Source organism: Pundamilia nyererei, unplaced genomic scaffold, assembly GCF_000239375.1.
Source record: "Pundamilia nyererei isolate P.nyererei 1_Seehausen unplaced genomic scaffold, PunNye1.0 scaffold00035, whole genome shotgun sequence".
NCBI classification, from domain to species: Eukaryota; Metazoa; Chordata; class Actinopteri; order Cichliformes; family Cichlidae; genus Pundamilia; species Pundamilia nyererei.
In genome coordinates, this window is record NW_005187436.1 from 2,081 (window position 1) to 13,326 (window position 11,246).

The following is an 11,246-nucleotide window of genomic DNA, read 5'->3' on the forward strand; positions in this document are numbered from 1 at the left end:
GTGGGGCTTTGCCATCTGTTATGAGACTCTTTGTTTTACTTGTGGCTAAAAAGAGTTCTTTACAAAAGCATGTTTGTGGCTGTTATGCTGAAGGATGAGTTTGGGACCAATCAGATTGTACTATATGAAGTACATGCACTGTATTGCTTTCCCATTCAAATTTTTCACAGAGGGCATATGATCTCGCTAGATAGAAAGTGGTGGAATCCTCCAGTCACCAATTACACATGTTGATGCTCGACTGAGGTCATTGTCACAGGACTTTTTCATGTTGACTTAACCGTGTGTATTAGATTACTGAGCGGTTAATTTTTCTTTGTCATTGAAACACATCTTAGGCAATGCTATATATCTGAATCCATGGCCCAGAACAAGATTTTTAGTCTTAAGAATTCCACTTCTTCTATTATAGATTGGAAAAGATTCTAAGTGAAGAGGTGTACTGTTAAGCCTAATAAAGGGATCCTTTTTCTGGATCATAGAACTACTGTCACTGCATACATTTACTTTTTTTCAATAGCACAAAAGGTTTGGCATCGTCTCTGAAGACATCAATTGTTTCACAATGTGGAAAAGAATACTCAAAGAGAGTAAACTGTATGTGTCAGATTTTGTGATGGTAGAATGGATCAAAGACAGCCGATGTCCTATCTTGACTGACATGAGATGTTTTTGAGCTCACAGTATATCCTACAACTGACAGGCTGGGGCTGAAGGCAGCCTAAAAGAGTGGAGTTAACACAGTTGAGCGGACTTCTCACATACACAGGGGAAACAGTTCAGTACAGCTTCCATGATTGACTAAGACCCATCGGAGCCTTCCCTTTGATCTTCGTCCAGAGTCTAGTGCTCTACTTTACCAGACACATGGGTGCACTGCTGTAGTAGAAAAGTAGAGCTAAAAGCAAACAGGCCATTCTTGTAAATGAGTCATAAGTCCTTTATTTGACCCGTATATATGATTGATGAATTTCTCTGTCAAAGGTAAGAGGAACTGAGTTTGTAGACAAGTAAAAAATGAATAGAAAAGACAAGAAACATGACTGCTGGAAAAGTCGCCCCTTCTGAACATGTGGCCACACATTTTTATGATCACAATTTGTAGAGAGAAAAAGGAATTTTCCAAATTAGTGAAGCTTACATGTTTTCAATAATGTAAAGATTGCTGATGATAACTCACCAGGGTAATGTACTCATCCTTGTTGGACATGAGAAGAAATCCTCCATCATCCAGTATCACACAGTCCACATGCTGGAGGATAAAAAGTGTTAAACAACTGAAAAAGCGTTCAAAAAAAGTATTTAAATAAACTGGTAGCTTTTTATATGGTTATACCTTGTCATTCCTTAGACAGCCGCAAATCTCATCTTTGCACTAAAAGGAAATAAATTGAGTGAGGCAAAAAAAAAAGTTCAGTAAAATATACATTTCTTAGATATTTCAAACAATAAAATGAACAGCTTACATTCAGTTTCAGTGTGGCATTCATGAAACTGTTCATCCAGAATGAGACATTGAGTTTCACTCCCACCACTACAGAACAAACCACAAAACAGGCAGAGGTCTTTTTATTTGTGTTTCATCACAAGAAGCAATCAGCGTGGTATTAGCAAGACTGACCTGCTGGTTTGAGCGTGACTTCATTAATGACAAGATCCACTGCTTTGCTCACCAGAATACCTGACTCAGACACAGACTCCCCACTCTCTGCTGCAATTTGGAAAAAGATGAAAGAAGGTTAGATGATCTTTTATCATTGCAATTTAATTGAAATCATGTTTAGAAGTATGCGGCAGAAAGCAATTTCCACTCCCAGTGCAAAATTCCATACATTTTTATCTGCCGAAATTTACAAGAGCTGACCCTGTAAAGCCAGCACGTGTTAATCTAGTCACGTGTACTGGAGCTTTAAGCATGGCTTCATCACTGCACTGATGTCTGTTAGAGTGATCAGCGGAGATGACAGGAAGTATACAGGACAGAAGGGAGGGAAGGTGGGGATGAGCACTTTAAGACACAGCGGGAAAAGAAGAAGGATAAAGAGAGTGATATCAGAGGGCTGAGAGCCTGATCTCTGCCAGTAGGATTGGGATGGCGTCCAAAGGCAGAGAACAGAAAAGGCTCAGTGCCAGACCACACTGAAGATCCTCACACACGGAAATGTGCATGCAAATCCAAACCTTTCAGAAAACTTGCCGTTGAAAGATGGAGCTGTGAAAATATAAATTTCATTGTCCAGGGTCCGCTTGTAGAAACTTGACTCATATGTCTCAGGATTCTCAGTCCACTCTTCCCCAGCACTGAAAACATTAATAAAGGTGTGTAATATTATATGGGGTCTGTTACAGCCATAAAACACCAAGTAAATGTGTTTGATCTTTCTAAACAACTCATATTTTAATCTATAGCCAGTTGTAACTCATAAAAATAGGCTCACACCCTTTGTAGGGTGTGACGTCCTTATAATAAAAGCAATAACGAACTGTATATTGTGTTTTTGATTGTGAGAACAAAGACTATGTGCATTCAGTTTTAGTTGCAATGTTGCTGTATATTTGAAAAGTGGAGCCCCTAAATGTTGTTCAGGCAATTGAGGAGAAATTGAGGAAAAACTGCTGTATTTGGCTGTGGTTTTTGTAGTCTTAACCCCTGTCCTATACTGGTCTGGCAAGCCCTGGGAGTTCAGCTGAAAGAGTTTAATCCTCCATGTTCTGTAAAATAGCCCAGTGAAGCAAGTGAGTAAAGCAGCCAAAACCACTCAACCTAAGAGTATTACAGTCTGTATCAATTTTCATTTTACACATTTTCACCACAAGGTATTTGGGGAAAGAATTCAGTGATATTTCCCAATGCTAATGATAGCAAAAAACTAAGAGTACCTTCTTGGATAGACTCTTGTGATTCCTCCATCTGTAGCTACAAACCTGGCCGCTATCCCATCCCTGAGAACATGGAAAGCAACAGAAAATCAAACATCAAAGTCAATCACACTCACAATTACAGAAAAAGAGCTTTTGTGAACTGAGATCAGACTACAGACACAAACTGTTTTATACCCATTCGATTGTCTCTATATGTCATAATGTTAAACAGATACCCTTCAGTGTGTGTAAATGTGTGCTGGGATTATTTCAGACAAGGGGGCATACCATAAAAGCAAACACACTGACGTAATTATTTTATTTTCCCCTCAAAACAGCGTCTTGGCAAAGCACAATGTGGTTGGGTGTGATATGCATTTTATACTTTGCTTTCATCATATTTCACTCATAAGTTGTGATCAAATCATCCATGGCGGACAAGAAAGAAGTGAAACGTTGGCTCAGCCAATAAACTGTGCATGAAGTAATCATCAGCTAGGGTAGTTCAGAGCAGTGGTGTACAAATAGAACAAGGTTTTCCACTGCACAGTACTCTGTAATGTATATAGTACTGTGCAAATGTCTTAAGTCACCCCTCATTTCTTTAAATTTTCCTTCCAACGAGCCACAAGACTTTGTAATTCTTTTAAGACATCACAATCACATTCCTTCAGGTCACACTGTCATTTCGCAAGACAATGGAGTCTCCAGATGGGGCACCTTCCAGCACCCCAACTCAGGGTGTACAAGTATACCCCTGGCTGGATTCAATCAGACGTTTGGCCAAAGTCCAATTAAATTTAGCCAGTATCACTAGGCCTCATCACTAGCACTATCTTAAGCTTCCTTTTGCACCAGAGCCATGGCATTCTATGTAACCAAAGCAGTTTCAGGGGATCGGACTGCCAAGGCCTCTGGCTTCAATCACCATCTGATTCATACTGCACCAGACTTCTACAGCGCCTCCTATGGGTGGTGGAATGATGTAGCTCATTCATCACCAGACTTTTGCCAGCAATGTCTCCGTGGGCCTGGCTCCAGGGTGGGTTTTGTGACTCATACTTAATTTGGATGGGTGGATGGATGAATGGATGGTGTTAGGCAGTACTTTCCCAGGTTTTCTAAAAGTCTTTCAAAGTTTTTCTTTAGACATTAGCTGCTTTTTCGCTCATTTTCAACTCTGAACCTTAACCCTCTAGTCCAGGGTGTCCGACTCCAGACCTCAAGGGCCGGTGTGCTACAGCTAATGTCTGCAGGATCCAACACAGCTGATTCAAATGGCTAAATTACCTCCTCGACATGTCTTGAAGTTCTCGAGGCCTGGTAATGAACTAATCATTTGATTCAGGTGTGTTGACCCAGGGTGATATCTAAAACCTGCAGGACACCGGCCCTTGAGGCTTGGAGTTGGAGACCGCTGCTCTAGTCCTTGTAGCTGAGCATTTTAAAATGAACGACAGGGGTGTTTTTGGTTTGTTTTTTAAATCCCTTTACATTGACATATGTCTCATTCAAGCATAAAAAACAGACCAAACTCAAGGGATTAACCTGTTTCATCTCTATACAGACAACTTAGCAAATAACCTATTTTAAATTGTATCTTCAGGCACATCATTAGCAGCCTATTTAAAACAATACATAATTTGCCTTAACCTTTTTAGCTGAATATGAAAAATGGCTTGACATAGATGAAATAGTATTTTTGCACCAAAAATATTTTCAAAGTGTTATTAGCTGAAAATATGGCTTATCCCAGCACTATATGCAGTGTTTCATTAAAAAAAATGTTTTGAGGACAAAAAAAGACTTGTAATTAGGAAACAGGAAACAATTCCAGCAAACACCTGCTACATCTAGTGTTTGCTGAAGCCTCGTCAGATAAGGTCTCAATGGAATGAAGCAAATCAAGATGGGAAGAAGGGAGAAAATAATACAAGAACTGGATTGAACATTTGTTGCAACAGGTCTTATGGAGTAATGAATCCAAATTTGAAATTTTGTATTCTAATCATCATCTTTTGCCTGAGTATCACCACATAATATTGAAAATGTATTTAAATTCCCTATCACTATTTTATTGAAGTGCAGATTTTCACATTTGTTTATTTGCATTGCTTTCAATACACAAGACCTAAAAGTTTTGGCACTCACACGGTCTGCTCGCTCCAAAGTTTAACCAGTTCAGCTGTCAAACCTGCATCCAGGATCAGTCGACTCACAAGGGACACATTACCTATAGATTAAAGACAAGGTATTTTTTACATATTCCAGGCAGTGAAACATAGCACAACAACAGTGCGTGACAGGTGAATTATAGTAATGCAAAAAGCAGTCTCTTGTTTACAAATCTGGGCAGGTAACATTAATAACTTATGCTTTTGGAATGTGCACCAGTGAGCTGAAACCAATCAGATCTTCTAATTTGCTAAAAGTTAGAATAAAACAAGTTGTCATGCAGGTGAAAGTCAGAGTCTGAAAAAAAGAGCAGGTGTATTCAGCCAATGTTCTTCTCTAAATAAATCAAGGGAAAATGTCAGCTGTCCGAAAACCATCCAGCAGGGAGGCTTGTGTGGCTATTGCAATTCAGAAAGCAGGTGTACTTTGTGAAGGATTGACTGTTGTATATTTAGGAGGGAGATGATGCCAAGATGCTAAGTTTAAATCTCAAAAACGTGCTTTTCAAAATGAAATCATTCAAGCACGTTTCTCTATAGAGTTTCAACACAACATCTCCCGAGTGTTGTTTTAAATCATGTCCATAACATTTCACAATGACTCAACGTACTGCATAAACAACAGCAAAAAGAGAATTGATGCCAAAGTACATGACTTGACCTTGGGTTAAAATGGATCATGGTACACTGATCCATTAGCTGGATGATGGTGGTAAGCCATACTCTGGGTGAGATCCATTAGGTGATGACAAACACTATGAGTCATTGTGCAGCATGACAGCATCAGACTTGTAGGAAACTCAGTCGATAATTCTGTTATCATCCTGCTTAGGATATAGTAATGATCACAGTCATGCTCTGACCTTGAGATCAAGATTTGCAAGTGGAAAATCTTTTAGACCATGATAAACTGTAAAATATGCAATGTACAAATACATACACACACATAGAAATGCAACATACCGTCTGCTGTTCTGGGTGTATATGCAATATGAGTACGAACAGTGCAGGAAACCAGTACAAATGTGCACAGTGAAATAACACTGAAAAAGATGCATGACTCACATGCATCTGGAGTGTTTCTATCAATGTACTGGTTGAAGTCGAGGAGAAATTGGGTGTTGTTGAGTGACAACTTCAGCTCTTTGCAGTACTCCCTGAAGAAACAGCATTGGTCAGTTGGAATCTCCTGTATAGTATATAGAGGATGTATAGTAAATGTGAGGACCACTCACCTTGGAGCAATGTAGGTATAACCAAATTCTTCAAATCTCTCCTGCTGCAAGGTCTCCATTGCTTTTGAAAAAAACAAAAAACAACCTTGTTTAGGCTCATATTATCAGATATTATATTATCCAAAAATATATTTTTACAGATAAGTAGAATAGGAGCCAGCTGTGTGATGGCTATATGTGAAAGTATTCACTGTGAGATGACATGATAAGCAGACAAACAGAATTTATTTTGGTTGATACACACACACAGGAGTCCAAATTCCATGACAAGCTCCAAAATCCATAGCCATACATAGTCACAAGAGAATTAGACAGATATGAGGTGATGGATTAAAGTAGAGAGTGTGAATGGAGTTAGAATGGGAAGCTATGAGAGAATAACTGACTGAGAAATACTTGCCTTCTTGCCCTGTTGTGACCCCAGAGAAAAAGAGTAGGAGAGAGGGGAAAGCAGGAAAGACAAAGGGTGATAAAAGTGAGTTTGTCATCTGACGAATGATGTCATACCTGGGAAAATATGTTGAGATGTGTATATTCCCTACAGTAGGTAATGAAATACTATGCTGCACTGAAAGGATATTAGGACTAATAGACAAACCTTGAATATATAAATAACAGAGATTGATTGCACTTTGTAGAAAAGAACAGAACATAAAACAATGAAAGGTGGGGTAGACTGTGGGAATGCAAGGAAACAAGATGTAAATATAAAACAATATGAGAAAATTTTTCTTCCAGGGTGTTACTTGCTGCAAGTCTGGATTTTATTAAAAAAAACAGTCTGGTAATTCTTATCGTATAAATGACACGGCAGGCATCAACAGCCATCATTCTGTAGTCTCTTAAAATGAAGAGTTTTTTGGACATTGCCTTTAAAATATATTGACTTGTGCGGTGCAGTCTGCAAAAACAATTACTGAGCGCCGAGTTTCTTTGGGGTCATTGAAATCTGGTGCAGGATGAAACAATGTCCTTCACATATAAAACATAACAAGCAGATTCATTGTTGCTGTGTCTCTATAGACTAGGAAGGGTGTCTTTATGTCTTTACTTTTCTCTCATCACTTCCTCTACCACAGTATTGGGTCACATCAACAAATATAAAGTTCCACTACATAGATAAAGAAAAAGTCCCACATATATTCATCCACCTTACCCATTGCTTTAAGGACAATTTCTAATATCCTAGAGAACAAGTGAGTGCAGAAACCAACGTGGTTTCTGCACTCACTTGTTCTCTAGGATATTAGAAATTCTCGATAAACTGGATTAAGGTGGTGTTCTGGTGGTCTGGCCCCAAATGGAAACTCAATATGGCTGTATGGAGAACTTTAGAGTCCAATCTTCCTATCAGTGCAGACTGTGGCACTGAGGCACAGCATGCTACTTTCTTTAACAGGCCTGTAAACGTTCTGACAGCATTTATGGCACAGTGACAAAGTCGTTACGGTAACCGAGGGAGCGATACAAAGGCTGAAAGAGTCAGTCAAGATCTCATCTGTTGGAATAGCTACACCATTGCTTATGCTTTGTGGTGTTTACATCAAAGTTAGCAAAAAATTAACTAAAGCCAGATATGCCAAATCCAGTGCTTTTTTCAGCCACTTTTAACCTTTGACTAAAATGGCCCTCTGTGCTTTGATAAGACAATAAACATCTCAATGCAATAATGCAAACAATAAAGGACAAAAAGGTTTATGCAATGGAAGAGCATCACACAGCAAGAAGGAAACAGAGGACACAGAACAGTGAGTACTTGCCCCAAGAAGAAGCTGTAAATTCCCGGTTCAGAAGCAGGAGAAGAGACAGAAAAAGCTGCATCAGAATCAAAATGCAAGCAATTGTACAAAGAGTGGCACACAGAATGTGTGCATGTTAGCGTGTGCCTGAGCTGTGTTTTCATGATTTATAAGCAACTATTACATTCGCTATGTTCTGAGGTGTTAAAAGAAGCAGCCAGTTTGCATTATACAGAGAGCTTTTGGAGCGCAGAGTGAAAAAATAAATAAATCGGCCAAAGAAAAAAACGAACATGGGGGTGGTGGGAGAGGGGTGTCAAGAAGAATGAAGAGTGTGAGGTGAGGACAGGTTTATAGATAAGATAGAGAGACAGAGAAATAGGTTGAGAGTCAGGGAAAACAATCCAGGGTAAGGTACGTCTGCTTAAGGTAGGTCATCACCCTGTTAACAATTTAGGAAAGAAAAGTTGGACTTAACGACAGAAAGGAAGACATAATTGGCCAAAGAAATATTTTTAAAAGTGTAATGTCCAAAAAAAAAAGGAAAAGAAAAACAACCAGTTTGGTAATGGAGATGATAATGAGGAGATGAGAGAAGCCCAAATGAAGGGAGTAAAGAAGGATGGAAGAGTAAAAAAAAGAGATAAGATCAAAAGAACCAGTGCTTGGGCTGGGTATGTGAGAGGGAAAGCATGTGGAAGAGTTTGTGTGGGAGCGAAGGGTGACTGACCAGTGGGTTGCACTAGAAAAGAGAAACTCTGTAGGGATTTGGCAGTTTTGAGGAGTAAATACAAAGGAGTCGCTATGGTTCCAGCTATGAACAAGCAGTACAAAGCAAGTGGGGACACTCAAGAGAAAAACCCAAAGACAGTATGCATGGGGGTAAAGATTTGTTTGCATGCTGGTTATCGCCGCTGTATATGTCATACTTACACATGGCTTGTTTAATATCATCCCCCAGTTTAGCTTGAATGAAGTGTTCACTGTATTTAGGCAACACAAGAGCCAGGCTGCAGAAAATATGACCACAGACATCTGAATAAAATTGTACAGTAAGTACGAAATTATACATTAAATATATAAAAAATAAAATAAAGGATGCTTTCCAAAGAGTTGTTTTTCCGGAATACATTTATGGTGGACTACACGTGTGATCTCTTCAATGTATTTCTCATTCAACAGAGGCTGGTGTTAGAAACAAGAGAGTGACCCCTGTTGGCTTAGGTACAGCAGCATCTTCCAATATTTGATGTCTCAGTGCTAACTGGGTTTGAGCTTACATTAAACTGCTCGAGCATCCTTAAAAATATATATATAATACAACATTTTTTGTAATATGTGTCACCTGTAGTCTGTTCCATTGACTGGTGCCCACGTGTAGGTCCTGATTCCACTATCTATATACCTCTGCAACAGATGGTGCATACAAAAAAGAGAATTCAGAATTGTTCTGTAAATGGTAAAGTTATGTATCAAGCTCCCTTTTAGTTGTGGAAAAATAAATAAATTTGTTACAAAGAAACTATTTTCATCCCAAACCAGGAGCTCTGTCACATCATTAGCACCTCACTTGTGGTGCAAAAATAGTCCAAAATATCCTCACGTAAAAGGACCTTCGTTATAGCAAGCAAGAACAAAAACTGTTTTCTTGTAGCAGGAGATAAAAATGTTTCTACATAAGTTGTAACTCTTTAAATGTAATAAATGTAAACATTTAAGAAAGCTTGAAATACATATTTATTCCGATGGCTGAATTAATATGTCAATATGGCTCAATCATTTTCAGTTACAGTACCTGTAACATTTCTCAGTGCCTCATTCATAAAGTTAATATAATTTTGAATTGAAGATATAATGTAGCTTGTGGCTGGGTTTGCCGATTTTAAAAACTTCCACCAGTTACTGCACTGTAATATGTTAATCCCCTTCAGCATATTGCCTTACCTCATCCTGAGTTTTGACCAGAGTGTTAATGGTGCGCTCTCCTGTTTCACCATCAATCATCATCCTCCTGATCTACACATCGAGACAAACAAACACCACAGTTAGACTTTTTTTTAAAAAAAAATCTGATTGACTGATAATAATAGATCATTTTAACAGTTTGTCTCATGGCTTCATATAAACAAGTTAGTCAGACAACCTGGAAAATCACTTGCAGATACTAGGAATAGTAACCTGTGACAGGACATGACAGCATCTGTATGTTTGTGTAGCAAACTTTGACTTGTGTAAGTGTTTGTTTGGTGGGGATTGACATGCTTCTATATACTACACCTCTATTTTGATGTCGTTCTCCAACTCAGCATCCAGAAAGTCCAGAGTAACAGGCTCCTGAAATTTAGGATTCTGTGGAAAGAATAATATTTCACTCAGAGAGAGGCACAGTTTTAGATTAACTAAGGACAGCTTAATCAATCACACTGACAGGATCAGTGTAATCAAAACAAAAGAGAATTTTGATTTAACTATAGACTTTTGATTAGCTGAGCTCGAAATAATATATTATGAGTTTTGTAAAATAAAATTCACTCAGACATATCAATTAATCTAAAGTCTACTGAGCTAATATAGAAAAATGTTCCAGGGGACCATTTTGCAGTTGTTATTCATCATCAGTCTACCACAGATTCCTCTGCATTTTGTAACTTGGATGGACAAGTAAGACAGTTTCATCTACATTTACATCAATCTTTTCAAAGTGTATCACTAAGAATAGTAAAGTCACCAAAAAGAATTATATTTTATTAATGCTGACTTAAAAAAAAAAGGGAAATCTGTCTTGTCTTATACACAGCTTTCTGCAATTTCCCAAAGAGTGACACGTATCAAACTAAAACAATTCTGCACAGTTTCATAGACAGTCTACTTCACTTCATTATTTTCTGTTAATTTTCTTATGAGCAGTTTAGCTGAATAGGTTCATATTGTATCACTTCCCTTTGTTTCCTTTTCTTAAAAGCTAATTTTATAGTTGTGAGCACTTCTGGTCTTTTGAATTAGGCTCCCACAACTACTTATGTGTCTAAAGGGACTGGGTTGATGTGGTCAGAAAGGCTATACAACACATTATTCCATAATTTTAAAAGGTTTTGTTCATATAAACGGCACAAAAAACCCTAACAAAAAATGTAAACATGTGCAAATATGCATTATTGTGTTTGTGTTTAGATACTTAAACAATGACACAACAACCCTTGGATTTTTTACTTTAATAACATTATTAACCCTTGTAT

At 38.2% G+C, this 11,246-nt stretch overlaps 1 protein-coding gene across 1 annotated transcript in view; it reads right to left on the bottom strand.

Annotated features, from left to right (window-relative positions):
* Positions 1–1,180: 1,180 nt before the first annotated feature.
* LOC102199254 (voltage-dependent calcium channel subunit alpha-2/delta-1) overlaps positions 1,181–11,246 on the bottom strand; it is a gene marked incomplete at its 3' end in the record, with an annotated part of 68,450 nt that continues 58,384 nt past the window's right edge. Inside the window, exons 19-31 of the mRNA XM_013910034.1 lie at positions 10,288–10,344; positions 9,955–10,026; positions 9,356–9,417; positions 8,944–9,020; positions 6,272–6,332; positions 6,102–6,193; positions 5,014–5,095; positions 2,881–2,943; positions 2,198–2,301; positions 1,622–1,711; positions 1,467–1,534; positions 1,337–1,375; positions 1,181–1,252 (exon numbers count right to left, since the gene is read on the bottom strand). Coding sequence (XP_013765488.1) covers positions 1,181–1,252; positions 1,337–1,375; positions 1,467–1,534; positions 1,622–1,711; positions 2,198–2,301; positions 2,881–2,943; positions 5,014–5,095; positions 6,102–6,193; positions 6,272–6,332; positions 8,944–9,020; positions 9,356–9,417; positions 9,955–10,026; positions 10,288–10,344 — 939 coding nt within the window. The remainder of the gene's footprint in view (positions 1,253–1,336; positions 1,376–1,466; positions 1,535–1,621; positions 1,712–2,197; positions 2,302–2,880; positions 2,944–5,013; positions 5,096–6,101; positions 6,194–6,271; positions 6,333–8,943; positions 9,021–9,355; positions 9,418–9,954; positions 10,027–10,287; positions 10,345–11,246) is intronic.